Source organism: Arabidopsis thaliana, chromosome 4 (assembly GCF_000001735.4).
Source record: "Arabidopsis thaliana chromosome 4, partial sequence".
NCBI classification, from domain to species: Eukaryota; Viridiplantae; Streptophyta; class Magnoliopsida; order Brassicales; family Brassicaceae; genus Arabidopsis; species Arabidopsis thaliana.
The window spans coordinates 18,080,230-18,100,696 of NC_003075.7; the positions used below are offsets into that span (position 1 = coordinate 18,080,230).

At 38.1% G+C, this 20,467-nt stretch overlaps 5 protein-coding genes and 1 non-coding gene across 6 annotated transcripts; 2 read left to right on the forward strand and 4 right to left on the reverse strand.

The window, feature by feature from the left end:
- Positions 1–3: 3 nt before the first annotated feature.
- Positions 4–2,454, reverse strand: AT4G38730 (magnesium transporter, putative (DUF803)). The gene is made up of 8 exons (NM_120033.5): positions 1,956–2,454; positions 1,575–1,631; positions 1,396–1,486; positions 1,146–1,306; positions 928–1,055; positions 712–849; positions 528–620; positions 4–446 (listed from the first exon to the last, which is right to left on the reverse strand). Exons 1-8 carry the CDS (start codon positions 2,074–2,076, stop codon positions 255–257), a joined length of 981 nt encoding a protein of 326 aa, NP_195584.2. The 5' UTR covers positions 2,077–2,454; the 3' UTR covers positions 4–254.
- A 711-nt stretch (positions 2,455–3,165) lies between these two features.
- ROC1 (rotamase CYP 1) lies at positions 3,166–4,401 on the reverse strand. The gene has a single exon (NM_120034.2): positions 3,166–4,022. It carries the CDS (start codon positions 3,907–3,909, stop codon positions 3,391–3,393), a length of 519 nt encoding a protein of 172 aa, NP_195585.1. The 5' UTR covers positions 3,910–4,022; the 3' UTR covers positions 3,166–3,390.
- A 21-nt stretch (positions 4,402–4,422) lies between these two features.
- On the reverse strand, positions 4,423–15,989 carry AT4G38760 (nucleoporin (DUF3414)). Its single transcript, NM_120036.6, has 32 exons — positions 15,830–15,989; positions 15,558–15,731; positions 15,198–15,305; positions 14,619–14,688; positions 14,310–14,434; positions 14,023–14,163; positions 13,779–13,936; positions 13,468–13,636; positions 13,287–13,385; positions 13,034–13,111; positions 12,892–12,951; positions 12,649–12,806; positions 12,259–12,460; positions 12,037–12,156; positions 11,758–11,843; positions 11,577–11,681; positions 11,286–11,384; positions 10,751–10,839; positions 10,483–10,631; positions 10,232–10,375; positions 10,037–10,144; positions 9,659–9,769; positions 9,474–9,581; positions 9,269–9,379; positions 8,955–9,118; positions 8,373–8,844; positions 8,075–8,182; positions 7,910–7,968; positions 7,332–7,713; positions 5,350–6,891; positions 5,026–5,233; positions 4,423–4,886 (listed from the first exon to the last, which is right to left on the reverse strand). Exons 1-32 carry the CDS (start codon positions 15,935–15,937, stop codon positions 4,804–4,806), a joined length of 5,898 nt encoding a protein of 1,965 aa, NP_195587.5. The 5' UTR covers positions 15,938–15,989; the 3' UTR covers positions 4,423–4,803.
- On the forward strand, positions 6,976–7,213 carry MIR8178. The gene has a single exon (NR_142302.1). It is a non-coding gene; the product is annotated as a microRNA ath-MIR8178 precursor (primary transcript).
- Positions 15,990–16,376: 387 nt separating the features above from the next.
- On the reverse strand, positions 16,377–18,404 carry PRP4 (proline-rich protein 4). Its single transcript, NM_120037.4, has 2 exons — positions 18,072–18,404; positions 16,377–17,978 (listed from the first exon to the last, which is right to left on the reverse strand). Exons 1-2 carry the CDS (start codon positions 18,217–18,219, stop codon positions 16,780–16,782), a joined length of 1,347 nt encoding a protein of 448 aa, NP_195588.1. The 5' UTR covers positions 18,220–18,404; the 3' UTR covers positions 16,377–16,779.
- Positions 17,232–17,744, forward strand: AT4G38775 (uncharacterized protein; the record flags this gene model as incomplete). Its single annotated transcript, NM_001342510.1, has 4 exons — positions 17,232–17,378; positions 17,409–17,453; positions 17,475–17,529; positions 17,577–17,744. The coding sequence occupies 4 exons, from the start codon at positions 17,232–17,234 to the stop codon at positions 17,636–17,638; spliced, it is 309 nt and encodes a 102-aa protein (NP_001328117.1). The 3' UTR covers positions 17,639–17,744.
- Positions 18,405–20,467: the final 2,063 nt, after the last annotated feature.

A 20,467-nucleotide genomic window follows, 5' to 3' on the forward strand; every position in this document is an offset into this window, starting at 1 on the left:
GTTGGATCAAAATAATAATAGTCAATGTTATATGATCTATATATGGTAACAAATCTGTCCTAAGAGCTCAAAAAGAAATGAATATGAACAAACAGTGGACAAATTTGTATACAAAAGACTGTTACAAAACTATCAAGTATATACAGAAAGCTAGTTTACATTCTTTTCCCCACTAAGAGATTAATTAGATGATCTTCTGATTCGGATCCCAACATCCTTCCGTTCAGCACAAGGTTTAAATCTTTGTTACCTTCCTAATATTCAGGACTGTACAAACTTGTCAAATGTTCTTCGTCAAAGCTCTTCCCTGAATCCTGCCATCTCATTCGTCGTGGCGAAGCTTGTTCCTCTTCTCTCGTGGAATGGAGTATAACCGTTCCTGTAAGCACTGTGATGAATCCACAAATCTCAGAGGCTATGCTGTCTGTGTTTTGCCCATTCCAGTCCTGTTAAGAAAAAGGTGATTCATTTGACAATCTTGAAACACGAGGATCATTACTCTTTAATGTTTGTTGAAATCTCTCTACCTTGAACATGATTGCACTAGCGACAATTGTGAGTGTTGTGAACATCACATAATAGATTGGAGAAACAATTGCTGCGTTGAATGTGTCCAGCGCCTGACAAAACAAAACATATGACTACTATTAACCATTGGCCAAAGTGTGCTCAACACTACATCACACAGACACATGCACAGGTTCTTCTTACCTTGTTGAGGTAAATCATTTGCATAACAACACAGATTGCTGCAACCATGGCAAAAAACCAAGTCTCTGGATACCAGATCTGGTTTATCCCTTCAAATGTTAACTTTATGGCAATCCCTACAGCCTTGATGCTCATAACCTATTTGAAATTAAAACCTTTAGAGAACAAAAAATGGGAAAAGATATAGAGCTCAGCACTAAATTCCGAGATGCTTACTGTGAGAGAACCCATCAATGAACAAATTCCGATATACACAAGAATGTTGGTTTGGCCGCAGAGAGGTTCACAGTAGAGAATCAAAGCAAGGACTATCGACATTGATATGGCTACGTAAATTAGAAAAGCTGTCTCACACAAAAAAGAGAAGGGATATACGTTATTGTCTATATCAGTAACATAAACACAGAGAGAGAGAGAGGTAGAAAAAGCAAAACCTGGTTGCATTGCTAGTTTCCAGATTTCTTCTACAGAATTGGGAGTCTGCTCCTGAGGTGCGTGTATGACGATCATAACTGAGCCCACAATGCAACAAACACATCCCCAAACTCCCATTTTCCTAAGTTTTTCGTCTAACAAGAAATGTGCCAAAACAGCACTAGGAGGGAGCAATCAGGGCAAAAGATGAAAAGGTTAGTCAGAGAAAAGGTGAAATACCACTCAAAAAGATGCCAATACAGTACAAACCTGATGATTATACTTAATGCGCCAAGAGGAGTGACTAGTACAGCAGGTGCATAAACGTAAGCCACAAAGTTAGCAATTTCTCCAAAAGTCACTGAGTTACAAAATCTCACATTTAGAACGATGGTTTTTAAGATGGGAAGAGTCATATGGAAAATAAAAGATGGTTTTTTTGAACTCACTTGTTACCAAGCCTACCCACCAAAGTGGCTCTAACAAATATGTATAACCTCCGAAACCTGCACCATTCATCAAGCAAGTCATACTCCCATTTCTTGACATGCAAATATTCTCAAACAAATGATAGCAGAAAGGCACAGAACCAAAAGGTGAAACAAAACATAGTGGATAAGAAATCTATTGCTGATGGATCATCTGCTATTAAGAAAATGTGTCAACATGGATTCATTTCAATGTCTATAGAAAATGAATTCTTCCAATTCAGACAGCTAAACCCTGATCGAGCAGATGGGTTGTTCAATATCTATCTAATAATTAAAGCAGAAAGTAAATTTAGGAGCATGGAATTGGATTCTAAAAAAAAAGCAAGCGGGGAAACGAACCAGCGCGGGTGCCATTAGCAGCAGCGCGCTTGAGACCTTTCTTCTTCAAAATGAAGCTGGAACCTATGAAGACGCTCGACGACACAGCTAATACCAGACCCATCTCATTGTCCGACACCATCGTTTCCTTTGCTATCTTGGTTTGCAGCAAACAAGGTGTTAAATCAAACAGAGGCCCCAAAAGAAGCCCTGAATCGTATCCCAAAAGGCAATTAATCGTTTGGTAGAAGAAATCTGATTGTTTTTGATATTGATGATCACAAAATCCCCGCTACGGAAACAGGAAGAAGGAATGAGAATCGCAGGATTTTTGGAGTCGTGGTGAAATAATTCAAATGGGGGGAGAGAGAGAGAGAGAAAGAGAAAGCCCCCATTCCTCCTCTCCAGAGACGACAGCTCATGAGAGATTTCGTCGTCTTTTGTCGGAAACTATTAAAATATAATATAAATCTGCTGCTTCGCGGACCACCTTCTTATATTAGCCAGTAGCCATCCGTCCGCTTCTTCATTTCTGTTGTTAATCAAATCTTTAATCCTTGTTTATTTATAGTTGTAAGATGAGTTTTTTATATTCTACGAAAACTGAGTACACAAACGTGAAATCTTCCAAAAAATGAAATTTGTGTTAGCAAGCAAATAAATCACAGCAGCTATACTATTTTCATTTTTGGCTTTCACACGTATTGGCTTCCCTCACAATTATTTTATTCTGAAATCGTAATTAAAGGCATATGCGTCCCTGCTGGCTGCATATAAATATGAGATTCAGTCTTCTCTGAAACATTTATTTGATTTGGTAATTGGTATGTCATCAATCATTCATCACAGTCTCCAGAAAAATCGTGTGGATTTTAAAACTGGTTTGGGGCCTGATTTGATGGGCCGGCCTTCAGGTGGAAAATTTTCGTTTTCATATAATAGTGAGTACGAAGGCAATTATATTTGAAGGCCCACTAAAGTTGATCTTATCGACAAACCCGTGATTTAAACAAAAAAATAGGCCCACTGGTATTGTTTATTATTATTGCCATTAATTGGGTTTTCTAATTTGCTTCTCTGCAGAATCACGTGTGTTACTTTTTTAGACCAAGACCTTGTGGTGGTGTAGCCCCTCTGCGTCAACGTGGATCATAACGTCGTCCACCATTAATTAGATAGGTGAACAAAAACTCGACCAAGTATTTTTATCTGTTCCAACGGAAATGCAGATAACAAAGATGAAATTTGGTAACGTAAATTAGATATGATAAAAGAGTGCTCATTCCTTATTTCTGGTAGTTAATATTAAAGGGGCAAGTTTATATATGTTCCCATGAGAACACACACCAAACTTATGACTACAAATTTTAAAAAGACTCCATAACAAAAGCAAAAGCATAAAGAGACACCACAATGACGACGATGATGCTAAATTAAGGATGATGATAGGAAGATCCTAAGAGAGCTGACCACAATCGGCAACAACCACAGGCTTCGTCGGCTTTCCAGATGATGATCCAACCTTCTCGATGGCCTTTACCACGTCTAAGCCTTCCACGACCTGCCCAAACACCACGTGCTTCCCATCAAGCCAATCGGTCTTCACGGTGCAGATGAAGAACTGAGATCCGTTCGTGTTTGCACCGGCGTTCGCCATCGACAGGATCCCCGGTCCGGTGTGCTTCCTCTCGAAATTCTCGTCCTCGAACTTGCTCCCGTAGATCGACTCACCGCCTGTTCCGTTCCCGGCGGTGAAATCTCCTCCCTGGCACATGAAGTTAGGGATCACACGGTGAAACTTAGATCCCTTGAAGTGAAGGGGTTTTCCGGTACCGCCAACACCTTTCTCTCCGGTGCAGAGAGCTCTGAAATTCTCGGCAGTCCTGGGAGTCTTATCGGTGTACAGCTCCATCACGATCCTTCCCGCGGGCTGGCCGTCGATGGTCATGTCGAAGTATACCTTAGGGAACGCCATTCTTGTTGTTTGAAACGTGAGATCTCTATCAGACTGAAGAAGAGGTTTGTTGTGGATGATGAATAGAGGATTTATCGGTGAGGTTATCGATTTATAGCCGGCCAAGGGGAAGCGGCGAATATCTCACAGATAAACAAGATTATTACATGTGGGAAAATCTCAACGGCTTTAAGATCTTAACCGTGGTTAGGTTAAGAGTTTGACCACCGGTTAAGTAGGGGTCAGTCAGTCAGTGCGTTGGAGTATCTCAGACTTGGCATATGCCCCTCCTGGAGCAACGTGCCACACGTGTCCCACAATTTCTAAACAACTTGCTAAAAACAACGTCTTTTAATCTTAAAAATTAATTTTATTTACTGTCAGTTCAAATTCAAAAAAATTGAACCGTTAAACTTTAGTAGTAACGCATACTATATGCATGACTTTCAATTAACACTATCAATGCTTTGCGCAATAGTCCACCCCTCATAAATGTTAGCTGTAATGAGTGGTTTTCTTTTTAGGGTTAAATTTTTCCTCATAGTAAGTAAACGTGTTCAAGAGTAGAGGGAATTCAAAAATCAGAATAATCTAGAATAAGTGATTATCAAAAGTTAGTTGAGTGAGAATTATTCGGAACTGCACTTTCTGCGGCCTAGAGTCAGAGAGAGAACCAATCAAAAGAATTTGTTGAGAGGTAAGCAATTTAAAAAAATGAAAGCAACGAGCGGCCCAAAAGGAGTGGACAGCATGAGCCGAACATTTTTTTAAAGCTATGATATGAAATAAAGAGAATAATACTATTATATGACTAACATATACCAATGGTACAATAGCCGGTTTAATCACTCATCAAGGAAGGAATCTAATACATACGTACCACATTCAAGCATGGTCCTCATGTTTGTTTTGTTTCTAAAGTGATCCAGGATACAGAAACGCAGCTATTTTCTTCAGTGAATCTATGGACGGTTCTAAGTAGGTATGCACCTCAGCAGCTGATCGAGACAAAACAAAAGAAGCAGCAATGTTACGAAACCGTTTTCACTTTTTCCTTGCAACTAAATCGTATTTTAAAAAAGGCACCAAATCCCAAAATAGTCTTGTCAATATTACTATGGAAGAAACACTTGTTACCTTTCACTAGTTTTTTCAAGTCTTTGGAGAAGTTATCCACACGCCCAAATACAGGATGGATCCTGCAAACCTGAACTACACAGAGTTCCAAGTATAACGACATCTCTGTCGTTTGGATCAGCATAAGGCACAACTTCTTTACTTCATCTGGAATCTCTTTGGATTTGTAATTATCACATAGCTCAGCGACTATCGCCGTCGCTTGGTCCTGCATTTTAATATACACATTGTAGTACCAAGCAAAGAGAGGATGATTAAAAAAAAAAAAAAAAAAAAAAAAAAAAATAGAAACCAGTAACCGTTCTTGGTCTCGAATTAACGTACCTGTAGACCATGTAAAATCTCCGGCTCTGGAAGCTCAGGGAAATGAGCAATATCGACATATCCCACTTCCTCTGCCCTCGTAACAACACCCTCTGCTTGTAAGCACAGAAATTTCAACAATAGAGAAGCCACTCTATATATCTGTATCGCAACTGAGTCTGAAAATTGCGATTGAGGAACAGACCCAGGATGTTCTGTTGTGTCTCCCCTAACAACTAGAGCAGTCGAGATAGATACTGCAGTGATCTTGGGTTTCCCAACACAAACTAAAGGTGCTAGCGAAAACCATCCGTGTTTGGTATTGATGAAAGACGGTCTTTTGCAGGAATCAAACTCTTCTTTCGCTACTGGAGGGCATAACAGATGAGATATGTGGCTCTGAGACTCTCTAAGCCGTTGAGCGCCTTTGCTGATAAAGGCCAAGAGATGTATTGTCATTTCTCTTAATGGAGAATCCATATCCTTCATAATTTTAACCCATGATCTCCAATGGCTAGCTAATGCACACAGCAGAAGGAGAGTATGCTCGGTTACTCTCAGATAAGCAAGGGAAGTCCACGTCCGTTGACTTCGTAGCCTCACTTTGTCACGATCATCAGAAGGGAAATCTGGTGCAGCGAGATAGTATGAGATCATGTAACCTTTCTCCAAGAAAAAGTAAGATATGACACTCTCCACAATATCAGCCCCTGCAGAAACAGATCCTAGAGAATGAACCATGGCAGTAACCACAGCCAAACCGATTCCCCAGATATGCTGAGTTTTTTCTGTCTTTTCTAGCAGCGAGCCCTTTTCATTGTCAGATACCAAAGTAGACATTCCATCCGGAAACTCCATTAACAAAGCTCTTAAAGTCGAGAAAAATCCAGAATTTAGAAGCATCTGAGCACCGCCATGAACTTGAGCAATAGTTAAGAAAAATTTTAGTATTGCTGAAACGGATGTTGTGGATTTCTTATCCTGAAGCTGTAGAATAACATGCTGCAAGCGGAGTTGACTCTGTATAATAGGGAACCATGTCTCTGGCGTCAAAAAATTCCTGAGAATCAAGTCTACTGTGGTCAGGCAGAGAGTCAAGTACTCGGGATTCCCCATGAAGTTGCAGAGAAGGGGTAATAATCCAATTGTAGCATCAGATATTTCTGCAAAATCTTTGGCTAGCACCATATGTCCCATCCCACTCGAGTTTGAGTTGTCTGAACCAAAACCCACAACCAGGAGCAGCACCTCAAGCAGGAGGTTTATCGTCTTCTTCAATATAGCATTTGAATGCCTCAAACTACCAAGGATCTTGAGGCCAGGCCCAACATTTCTCAGGACAAGTGCACATACAGATAATGAAAGATTTTTCTTTGCGGATTTCAATAGGCGGGATAGCAAGTCTGCCTGTGCTGTAAGAATATCAAACACAATCTTGGGTGCATCCCAGAGAGAGGCAAGTGAATCAACCGTGGTGCAAAATTTTCGGCATACTTTATCAATGCTTAAAAGAGTGACTCGAGAAGGGATTTTCCTTTCCGCAGCTGCACTTTCTTCAAGAGACTGCACATAAGGTGTAGCATTTAGATGTACCGAAATCTTAAATTAAGATCCCAAAAGTGGGACATACAACATTTCTACCGTCTATATTGGAGTACATAGGCCAGTTTAGATTAATTCTATTTGTTCGGTTTAGTATTGGTTAGATCTTATACCACACTTGTATATAACAGAGTAATTGTACAGTGTAATCATTAGAACTTTCTCATTCATCTTAATGATTACACTGTACAATTACTCTGTTATATACAAGTGTGGTATAAGATCTAACCAATACTAAACCGAACAAATAGAATTAATCTAAACCGGCCTATGTACTCCAATAGTCTAGTATGTTTGAGTCAGCTATTAGCTAAAACGTTAAATGAGGAAAAACAATCTAGCCCATAAATGTATTATGATGGGATAAACTCAGAAAAGCTAATTAAAACAGAGAAACTTACATTATCCTCATAAAGTATCAAGACGGAAATCAATGCATGCAAAACAGAGAGCTGCGAAGTTGAGAGTAAAACCATCGAGTTTGCTCTCTGCATGTAGTTCAACATTTCCTCTGCCGTTGTTTTAGATGTCTTCCACTCAGAGAAATCCCAAATATCAATACCTAATTCAGTCTGTATTTGCTGAGTGTCAAACAAACAGTCCCCCAAAGCCATATTTACATCCTTATTAGTTTTCTGTTTATATTTCTCCCAAAAGCTCGTCTCCACTAGAAACTGGAAAAGCTCTTTGAAAGGACCAGTTGGGATATCACGACCCTCAAGTTTTCCTTGAAGATGACAGTATAGATCGCTGAAAATCATAGGCATCAACTCCTTTCCTCCACTAGAAATAGAACCCAATAGATTGTAAGCAAAATGTGAAACAGTGGTAAACCTTTTGAATAACATGAGAACGAATAATTAAAGATTAAGGAGAAGCACTGCCGACTGTAGATTTAAGAAAGATAAATGTGCTACTGAATTTGAAAATTAGCAAAGAAATGCTGGAAAAGCAAAAATGTAAGAAATAATGGTCTTACCTATAACCAAGTTTTGAATATTGCGCCAACAACTCAGAAAAAGCAGGTTGAGCACAAAGCTGTCAGCATATTGTTAAACAAGCAACAGATTCAGATATGACAAGGCCTTGAAAGGTGTATTGAAAAGACCAAAGATATAGATCGATCCAAAAGAGAGGAACTTACAGTTTCTGATATGAGTTTGATCTTCTCAACTAAAACCATAGACAATGCTCCTGCGCCAGATGTTTCCAGTTTCACAATCAAATGCACAATAAGTAAAACGGCAGCAACCTATCAATGCAGAAAATGAGAAACATTTAAAACTTCTAATTACTATTTCTGAAATATGGAGGCACCTAAGCAAAAGGTGTAAAGCGTGGTGAAACTCTACTGATTGTGCTTTATAAGTACTACAAATGAACGCCACATAAATCTCAATGAACATAGTTCAATAAGAAGTCCAGTTCAAAGAAATACGTGCCTTTGCTTGGAAGTTTATTTCACTTTCACCATCTAAGGAAGAAACTGACTGGATAATGCCATCCAAAACAGATATGTCACACCATTTTGAAAAGATATCCTTGGGATCTGAATCAGCTGTCCAAGTTAATTTGGGTGGAGATACTCCATTACTTGCTGTCTTTTTAGTCTCCACACATGGCTTTTTAAGTGACTCCGCAAACAGCAACTTCTTGTACAAAAACATGTTGCAAGCCATAATTTCCAAAACAGAAGCCTGACACTGATATTTCACTAACAATTTCGAGATTTCTTCCTTGCCTAAACTTCCAACCGTCGAATCTTTTATCTTAGAAGCCTGTGATATAATGTCGGAAAATTCCTGCCACAACTTTTTTGACGCCTTAAACGGTTCCAGCATATTTGCGTATTGGCCAGCCTCTTGCCAAAGGGTTTTCAGGAAATCAAGTAAACCCAGTAATATATCTGTGTGTCTGGAAAAGATGAAACCATCACGTAAATATTACAGGCCATCTAGAAGATCTCATACAGAAATTCAGTGTAATTAGAAGACAGATCGAAACAAAATTAGCCTTCGAAGTACCTATCGACAAAATCGGTTGCTCTCTCTACATATTGCAGGATAGTGTGCAGTAAGCGAGATTTACAAGCCCAGTCAGGAATTGAGGAGGCATCTTTGCGCGACTGTTTTACGTTGCTAGAATCTGAGTCTTCGTCTGAATCAAATATGGCCACTAAAAGAGCAGGCTGAAGAAAAAAGATAATAATGAAACAACTTTTCAGTATGATGAAACTGGAGAATCTAAATGATTTCAAGAAGAAAAATTGCGTAGCACAAAAAGCAATTTAAATAACCCTGAAAGCCTGTGACAAGAAAATCAAAGAATGGGAAGCAACCTGAAATCTTGCCGCAACAGTTAGTAGTTTCAAGGTGGCAACGACTAGATGCTCATTTTGTCCCGATAGATCAAGTACGATCTGGGTAACCGAATTTCTTAAATCTGTAATCTAAATAGAAAACTATCATTGATCCTTACATATAGACAGCAGAATATACTACATGAACATAATAGATAACGGATAAGAAAGATATCATACTAACCTGTTTATTGTCTAGACCAAAGCCTGCATTGCTTATTATATAGAGTTGTGATGATTCTGCCAAGGCAAATAACTTTGACAGCACTTGAGCAGCACAAACCTGTATAGTCTGCAGGAAATATTTGATTTTTAGACATGTGATTGGTCAAAGCATCAACTTCTACGAATTTGGATGAAAGTCCATACAGGATTGCGGAAGTAAGAAATCAGTGATGTGATAGCTGCAACAACTGAGATTGGTTTTGTTGTAGATGACAGCATGGCTTGATGAAACACAGGAAGACCAGAATGTGTACTCTGCAACAACTTATAGCAAACTATCAAATTCCAGAATGCCTGGAAGGAAATCGTGTATGACCACCCACATATTTAAGTGAGAGAAAAAAGTGTTCAAAAAATCGCTAGCCAAAGCAATATTCGATGTGTGTTTGCATTTTGTATGCAAAATTTAAGAGATTAATCAATTATTTTGAAAAACAATTCAATGGGAAATAGTGATCATTGTGATGTATCATGTACTTGCAAAAGCTTTCAAGAAGGTCAGAGGTAAGACAACGCTTTTACCTCAGAAAATTGGGAGAGTATGACGTTCAAAACATCCAAAACAGAGACTATAGCAAGTTGCCATCCTTCAATCTCTGCTGGTTCAATAAAACGGCTCGAACAAAGGTTCTTTTACAATGAAACATATCAGTAAATCAATTAAAGCACATCAGACCCATAGGAAAGTAGAAGAACTATTCCAGTATATATACAAACCTCTAAATTTTGCGTAGTCGTACAAATTATTCTGAAAAGAGCACTGTGAACAGAGGCATCGTTCAGTAAAATATCAAGGAGAACATCCCTCAGCTTTGTGGAGAATTTACTGAATCTGAGACACGTTTTCATCAACTCGATGACCTGCAGGAACGGAGGAAAAGAACAAAAAAGACATATTAAAAAAAAGCAAGACACATCCAACGCATATTTTCGAACAGAAAAAGGTATAGCTAATAATTAAGACATACTTTTAGTGTCACTTTCCAACGCATATTTCCATGATTGTATTTCCAATACTCATGGCTAGCAAGAATATACTGCAACGAGAAAACAACTAGAGCAAAAACTACATCATTCTCTAGTCCCCCCTCCACAAGTTGCATGGTAAATTCCAGAACTGCAAGGGATAAAACAAATCACATTATACAATATATAGAGAGTCAAGACATATCCAAGAACTGTGAGCCCACAGTTGATTTAGATTTCGCACTAAACAGAATTCTGCCGCAGACTTGCCTGATATGACCAATGGGCAGCTGGTATCATTCTTCTCGCAGTCAATCAAGATCATCTTTGCAAGTTTCCCAGAGAGAGACCAAGAACCGCTTTTTAAAAAAAAAACAGCGGAAAGAGTAAAAAAAAGGTCAGATGCAGCCAGAGAATGCACAAAACGATGAAGTAAAATAAATGAGAATTTTAAGAAGCCTTGTTAAAGCCTTGTTACTAAAAAGAGATATTCCTCAAAATAAAAGCTAAGAAAACACTAAAACAGTACTTTCGACAATGTGCCTCATTACAAACAATAGAATGGTTCCTAGTAATTAATAGGATTTGTCGATGATCTACGAAGCATTCTTGTGAGAGTTTGTCTTTTTGGGAGAAGCATATCAAGTGTTGGCAATGTGTTAGAGATTACTTCCTTATGGATAACCGATGATTCTAAATAAGAAGAAAAACTAAAATCTTCTAGGCGTGGTAAACTTCAATGAGTATATTATATAATTATGGGTAGGATATATTTGAAAATGAACAAACTTAAAAAAGAGCCAACCTCAATGAAATATTATAGCCACTGTCAGGGACGTCTGAACATGAAGTCATGTCAAATATATTTGACTTTAAGACCATGGGAGCAACACTTGACGGGGAACTGCTCAAAGAGTAAAATAAAATTAGCTATCAATGTTCCAGAGAGAAGTGATACCGAATTCCAAACTATACCATATAACAAGACATTGCACATGACATGTAATATTATGACACGCATTTGCTAGAAAAGAAATACTGAAGAAAAAATTGATAACCAAGACAGCAAAAGAATAAGCATTACAACAAAAATTACCATCGCAGTAGTTTAGCTAAGATATCAATAGCCATTGCCATCACAGCGGCACCGCCAGAGTCAAAAGTCAGGCTTCTGACTGAATTACAAATTATATCAACCACCCTGGAACAAAAAAATCCCTGTTCAAGTACTCCGGAAGAGAGCATGTAAGAAAGAAATAAAAATGCAAATACTTCACCTCACATCACTTTCCATCTTCCCATTCACATAAGATTCTTGAACATAAAAGAAGTGGCTGATATTCAGTAAGGAGAAACATACGGCCTGAAATCAAATTACAGAACCTGGTCAGAGAAGTAAAAATACGGATGCATAGCCTTCATTCAAATTTTGAGAACGGTCAGAGAAGAATTGATTCAAAGGCAGAAAAGCCATAGACTACTTCATGGTGTACAAATACTAAAGCAATCCCTACTTCATAACCTGGATAAAAATGAAAATGGAGCAATGCAGTTACCTTGTTAAATGTCACCATCCGACGAAGTAGCTCCAGAGTCACAAAAGCTTCACGATTGTTACCAATGTAGAGTTTATTGGCCAAACGGATGATCAACACAATTATGCCGGATAGCGAATACTTGGAAAGGAAAATGTATTTCATGAATCAGTAAGACCATAAAAAATATAACATTGGAGGAGTCTATGAATAAGGTTTTCAAAGAATGATGAGATCACTTACCTCCCACCGTACAAGGACAGTATTTTCACTGATTACTCTCAGAATTCGCCCACGAGTATTACTGGGAATAACTAAACCTTCGAGACCTGGAATATGCAACGGCCGGGAAGTTTCAACAAGTTGAGAGGCATCATCCGCTGGAGAGTCACTAGTAATATCAAATAAGGTTGATACCCCGACTGATTTATCCAGAAAGTTGTATCTGCACAAAAAAAAAGAACAGCAGATTGCAGGAGGGTGATGGTTTGAAACCAGTAAATAAGAAATTCTGTACTGAGACAAGAAAAGAAGCTTAGATTGATGAATGCAAAACATTGCTCTCGTCTACATAGAAAAGTTCCATATAAAAGTACATAAACGCAGATAGTATATTGTCCAGTTCATACTTACACACATTCAGCAGGCCAACTTCCTTCACTCAGGGACGACAAGAGGCGAATGAATTCAGCACTTCTGAATGGAAATTCACTCTCCAGATCAAAGAGGAGACACCGGATAGGGCCATCAACAAAACTTTTTCGATCCCAAAACTGACAACAGAGGGACTCCTGAATAATTAAGCACACAATGAGCATTTATGGATGTCTAACATAGAGGAAAAAGCTAGGGACAACATGCATATATGATTTTTACCTCTCCTTGATAAACCTTAGAGAGGATGTCCAGTATCAACTCGAGGGTGCCATCTTCCAGCTACCAAAAATGTAAAGATGACTAAGACTTTTAAACACTTCATAATTATATAATTTATCATCTCTAGATAATAGAGTTTTACCTGAAGATTGATCTCATAAGATGCAATAAATGCTGAAATAAAAGTCCTCACGACACTACGATGACCAGAAATTGGTCCCTGGGAAAGTGAAAAGTAATGATAGAATCAGCATAGGGAAGGATACCATGAATAAAATTTGCAGAGGATTGGTGAAATAGATCTCACACCATTATTTGATAGAAAAATAAGTGCCAATCTCAAGAAAACAGACAAAGTTAAGCACGGTATCTAGAATTTTAATCTCGTAACTTACATCGAAATCATTCAATAGATTACTTTGAAGGATTTCAAGGAAATAGCTCAAGGATGCTGCCTCAAAGGCTTGATGAACATAGCTCACGTGATCAATATCCTGGTAATCAAGTAAGAGTAAATACATATATATGAACAATGTGTCCTCTGACTAGGTAATGGAAGTATTCTCACTTTCATACCATCAGGAAAGGACTTTCCTCCTTCCCAGGAAGAGATGAAATAAGACACAGGAATACTGCCCATGCCAGGACGAGAGGTCCTGCTTCGTTTACTTCAGAAGTGTTAAGGCTTGAAATTGTTGCATCCATCTCTTGAACGTCAACAATGGAAAAGACACAAGTGCCAGACCTTATAAGAAATATAGAACCTTTAGACAACATCGACAGATATTCAGGAGAAAGTAGGATAAGACAAATTGCTGGTTTTGTATCCTATTTGAAGAAAGTTTGAGACTATTTGTGCAGTGTCCTCGCTAATTAGTTAAACAAACCTGAAAGGTACTCCGTCGTGAACCATTTGTAACAGATTCTCCATATCCAATGTTTCTATAAGAATCATCAGCAACTGAATTTGAACACGACATGCAGAATGTTGTGCTTCAACTGACACAGCCAGCTTGCTAAAATTATATGAACCTGAAAGAATCCCCTGCAACACAGCACTTATAAGTAAATAAGGTTGGTTACAGAAAAAACGGAACCAGTCTCAGGCATGTGGCTAGTGACTCGAGATACCTTGTAGAAAGAACACAGTTTTCTCCATCTTTCTCCATTACAAGAGCAATATGATTCATTGTAAATAAGGAAAAGAATATCCAAAATCAAATTATCTTCAATTAGCGTCTCCTCCGCCCACAAAGTGAATAGATTGACATCCTATCAAAAACAAAACTAGAGAAAATCAAATTTGGACCGAAACTTAGTGTCTCCTCCTCAGTGCCTTAACATCAGTATAATTTAAGATCCTACATAGAATAAGATCAAATGAGATGTTAAGAAGGGCTAGAACTCAGAGCACATACCATATTCTTTGGAAAACAAGAGGACAAAAGGTCCTCAAGAACGGATGATTGTCGTCTTTCAAGCCCATCTGAGATCAGCTTTACAGCTTCTTCCTTAATTGAACTTTCCTCTCTTGGCGCATATACTGAACAAATTCTACAATCAGTTGAAAAACGAGACAAAAATGGACAAAAGTGTGGGTGGAATTTTAGAAGCGTAACCCCACCATCGGAAAATAAGCTTTTGTTTTCATTAACAGCAACTATTTGTTAAGACATCAGAAACTAGAAGAGACTAGGAAAATAGGGAACAACAAAATAACGACTTACATGCATGTATGAGAATACGCTTTGTACACTTTAGTAGGCACTGGCGCTGTATGTAATACTGAAGCAGTATCTTCAAGAATAACATTAGAATAGAAGGACAGCAAAAGTGTTAGCAAGAAAGCTGAAGAGAAAAGGGTTGAAAACTGCTTACATAATAAAGTCATTGGCAAATATATACGTAGGACAGGAGCTACAGAGCTTACACTATAATGAGCTATAGAACTTACTATAGAGAATCAAAAGTAGATAAAGCTGGTCCTTTTATGTTATTGATATGGCCATGATAGCGAAAAGCTCCATAATACATAAGTAACAAATTACAGAAAAAGAATGATAGCATACTGAAAGAGTATTTCTTGAGTTCTTTCTAAGAATTTATATCATGAACAACAATCGGAATATTCAAAAGAAATCTTCTAACCAAAAAACAGGAAACAAATATATTTAAAAAAACTTGTGAATTCTAACTCATAGATCATCACCTTCACAAGATTCTACCCATACAACAAAACATTGATTTATATGCAAGAATGAAGACTGAAAATTCCAAAAAGAAGCTGAGACACGTAAGCTACTAACCATGTCAATGAATTCTTGAGTTAGTTCTTGAGCTACCGAGTCAGTTGTTCCATATTCCTGCTCCATAGATCTTTCCACGAGGATGTATGATTGGATTTCATCTAGATTCTGGCCAAGATTTCAAAAATTCAGAAAAAAAATTCAGAACCATGTCAGTTTTTTTCTCCACATCCATTCTACTTATATAATCATTTTCAGAAAACAAATTCAGAAATCCACATCCATTCTACTTATATAATCATTTTCACTAATACAGCATATATATGAAGCCTACATGCTTGATTGAAGACTATTTTGAAATAGATGATAAAGTTTTCTTTCGAGTTCAATTGAAAATTGAAGAGTGGAAAAGAAGCTAACCAGATGAGAGCTGATTCGAAGCGCTTTATCTTTCAATTGGGGCTTTATCACCAACTGGTGCTCCTTAATTTTGACTAGATCCGAATTCAAAGCTTCTTTTGATTTCTCACTCGGTGGCTTGAACATCGACAGAGTTCCAACGAACCACGCGTGATTCTCCTCCAACTTCTTCGCCTGAAATTGAAAGAGCAGACCAAAATAGCACCAGTATCCCCCACGAAAACACCCAAATCGCATACGTATATGAAGAGGAAGAGGAAGAAAGATATTACGATGGGTTGAGGAAGGTCATCGGAGAGAGATGCATTCTCGAGGTCGGTGAGAAGAGAGTCAAACGGATCCCACCAGAGCGACGAATCGACAGAATTAGGGTTCGCCATTGAAAGAAGTTAGTGAGACAGACACCAGTGAGAGAGAGAGAGAGAGAGAGAGAGAGAGAGAGAGAGAGAGAGAGAGAGAGAGAGATGAAATTGGAGCTTTTTGGATTTTTTTGTTTTTTCGCGCTTTTGAGTAAATTATTTCTTCAGGAAAATAAAATACCAATTAGTAATTCATATTGGGCCCTGAATTCTTCTCTCTTTTTGGGTTTAATGGGCCCTGAATTTTATCCTATCAGTTTATCACTAAAGGGCCTAAAAACCCATCTACGTTTTCCCACTATTGTAGCCGACATGTAAAATATTTTTCTGTATGTATTTTTCATATTGTTTAGAAGATTGAATTTATTCGTCAGATATATTATTAGTCTCAGTGGACTGTCGACAACGTATGGATAGGTGATTGATTCACCAGTAGGGAGCAAATAAAACTAGGCTTATGCGAATATCTTATGAAAGATCTGCCTTTCTTTTACCATCTCCCATTTTTTCACCTTTTTTACAAAAAATGTACGTATATATTAATCTCCCATATGTTGTCGCTTAGTGACAAAAATATGGTCAAAAACGTTTATGCGCGCGAAAACGCAAGCAAGTTTTTTCTCCCGAGGACTCTTTAACGCAAAATTCTTGTTGATCATCTCATGATAAAAGAGAAACGTATCATTACCATATTATTGTTGGAAGATTGCGGGAATATAAACAACCAGTCTACACAAAGAGAACTCAAAGCCAACAAAAGAAACAAGATATAAAACATATGCAAAGATAAAATATTAAAAAAAGGCAAACACGTTGATTATACATGAGTATACGTATATCTATATATACGTATTTAATGTTTCTCAAGGGTGTGGAGGCAACGGAGGCCATTTCCCGAACTTGGGGTGGTGAATGTATTTAGGAGGAAGAGGTGGAAACTTTGGAAGTGGTGGGAGCTGTGGAAGTGGCGGACATGGCTTCTTTGGAATCACCACTACCGGTGGTTTGTATACTGGTACCGGCGGAGGGCATGGCTTCTTGGGGATCACAACCGGTGGTTTGTATATTGGTACCGGCGGAGGACACGGCTTCTTCACAATTGGTGGTATGTAGATTGGTGGATGCTCTATCTTCGGCGGCGGCTTGTAAACCGGAACTGGAGGTGGGTGCTCTATCTTCGGCGGTGGAATGACTATCTTTGGCGGCGGCTTGTGGACTGGAACCGGCGGTGGATCAACTTTCTTAGGCGGACAAGGCTTCTTCGTTGGTGGTTTGTGGACTGGCACCGGCGGTGGATCAACTTTCTTAGGCGGACATGGCTTCTTCGGTAGCTTGTGTACCGGAACGGGAGGTGGGTGCTCTATCTTTGGCGGGGGCTTGTAAACCGGAACCGGAGGTGGCTTCTCTATCTTTGGCGGTGGCTTGTAAACCGGAACCGGAGGTGGGTGCTCTATCTTCGGCGGTTTAGGTGGACAAGGCTTCTTAGGAATAGGCGGTGGAAGCTCCACCTTTGGTGGTGGCTTGTAAACTGGGACAGGTGGTGGAACCTCTTTCTTAGGCGGTGGATCGTAAACCGGAACCGGCGGGGGAATCTCTTTCTTTGGCGGCGGCTCGTAAACTGGTACCGGGGGTGGAACCTCCACAGGAGGACTGTATTTAGGTGGACATGGCTTCTTGAGAAACGGTGGAAGTTCCAAAGGTGGAGGTAAAGGGAAAGGATGATCAAAGCCCTTAAAAGGAGGCAACTTAGGCATAGGCCAGAAGAATTTGGAAACGCAAATCTCCGGTGAAAATTTCAGATTTTGTTTGAGACCCAAAATGTGTTTATCCCCGGATTTGGATAAAAACACGATCTTGGTGGACTCAAGGCCGTCGTGAGCCGGACAAGGTGTTCCCGCCGCGCTGTGAAGCTGAGCGTAACACTCCTCCTTTAACGCTCCGTTGTCGGAGACAATGTCATGAGGAATATTAAGACCAAACTTTCCTTTGTCGTCAATGTTTCCCGAACCTTTTGTAACAAAATGGCCTTTATTCACCTTACAGTCGATCGTCACTCGAAGTCCTATAACAAATAATATCACACATTGATCAAATATATATTCACAAAAAAATAAACTATATAGTACATAAGATATTAATGTAAGTTATGAGATACCTGAAAATGCATGGGGGGTTTTGATCTTGCTCTCGGCGTAACCGACAACTTCGACGACACGAGCGAGTGAGAGAGTCGCTGATAAGAGAACCGACACAAGAAGGAGAAGACACGGAACCGAACCTCGAGGTTCGGGTAAGATCCTCATTGGGATTCTCACCCTCTGAGATTTCTGACACACTTCCCTTTCGTTTGCTGAAAATATAAAGATTATAAGAAGAACAAAAACAAACTATAGAGTATTAGTGGGGAAGGTGATGATATGATTATAGTGAGACTTCTTCTCGTTTATATAATGGTCTTATCAAAGATTTTTCTGAAGATTGATCGTAATAATTACTTCCGAATTAATTAACGTTTAGTTTTTTTTTTTTTTACCAACAATAATTGGATTCGGCGGTTCCTATTATTTTGTATTGTGTATCATTTATTTAATGTCGTCATGGTCCATCTTCTCGTTGTTACTTTCGTCTATGCGGCACTTTATGATATTTTTCATGCAGGGTGGTTGAAACACATTGACTTTTTTTTCCTTAATACGACAACGGCATTCAAATTTTATTTTTTGTTTCCCTCATCAACGTTATTGCACGAGACATATGCGTACAACTTTTGACACACGAAACTTTTGATCCGCAAATATGGTTAATTTTATTGTTATAGAGATTGCAGGATGAGCATGCATATACTTTTTTTTTGTTTCACACACACGCTATGGTTGAAAAAAGAAACTGAATTAATCAGTGCGTGTATACGGCTCCACCAACCCAAAATTGAAGCGGATCACATTATGGTTAGAAGAGAAACTTAAATGTTTTTATGGAAAAAATATAGTCAGTCACACTACTTGTCGGCTTATATTTCTTGTCCACTCCGTATATATTTAAGTAATTATTTTACCGGAAATCCATTACAATGCTAACAAATATTCTTAACATTTGCAGTTATGCACGCCATGATATCTACTGTTTTAACCGTATATACATAACAATAAAATAAAGTAGCTAGTAGTAATAAACTAACGAAATTTGTCAGAGAAGAGGACTGATATGATTTATTGGCATTTGGTTAGATGGAGATAGAAGTTAATATCTATCATCAATCTACTTCGTCTCTGAAGTTAATTGGCAAGGCCCTTCAATAAAAGCAGCCAGCTCAAAAGCCTACTAGTATTTGTTCCTTTTTCTTTTTTTTTTCTGGACAAGCTAAGCTAACTACTATTTGTTCATTTTAATTTGATGAAAAGTGTATACGTAAACGTTTGATTACTAAATCTCGTTTTGTTCGAAATGAATAGAAGAGTTAAAGAACACTTATGGAATATGAGAACGTATCAACTTGATAACAAATAAGAACGCATAGCACTTTTACAAATTCAACTTTATATATAGTACAAGAATTCAGCTACATATGTATCGCCGTAATTTTCTCTGAAAACTATTATATATTGTTTTTACACAAATGACCGATATCAAATGTTGAAATTCAAAACTTTCACCCACTCTTCATTGCTAGTTGCTACTAAATCCTTACACGTTCTTATGCAAAATTAGCAATATTATCTGATGTCGCAAAATTGACATGATGCATATATATATGGGTGCATGCAATGCAATAGCTAGTCCGACTTTCGAATCGAGAGACGACCTGATTAGATATATAAAAAGATAAACTACAGTCCTGACTGCGTTCTAGGTGTTAGAAACTTACAACGCGAACTAGAAATACAGAATTGAGGATTATATGTGAACGATATCATAATGTTGGTTGCCATATTAAAAGCTACACCTACTCATCCACGCCCATTAATACGGTGGCTTTGGACAGTTGTACAATAAGAGGTTCAAGTTTAAAGTTATTATTGTATATTCATTTTCTGGTATACAGAAGAAATATATACTTTCATAATGTACACATAATCGCTAATAAGGCCCATTCTTAAATGTACGTAAAAACATGTATTCAATAGCCTAATTGTGTAGATGGTGAGTGTATATAGTCGATCGGGGTATAACCTATAGCGACTATCTATGCTTCCTTTATAAAAATAAATATATGATCGCTAATTTAAGCAAAAACAGATGTGTCTTATGGAAAATTCTTTTTCCAATAGATATCTAATTATATAGAGCTTAACTTTTTTTTTTTATATTGCATTTTGCTTTATGTATACTATTATGATGTATAATAACATAGTTAAATATGCTATTTATAATGAAAACACAACCTTATCGTGTGTTTTAGCAAAACAAATCACAAATTGTCTGTACACAAAAAATGTTTTTTTTTCAAAACATTCAGAGTTAAAATTACAGTATGTGATAAAACACTTGAAAGTTATGTGCGTATAAAACAATCAATGTATAATATATATGGATTTTACAGCCCTATGTATA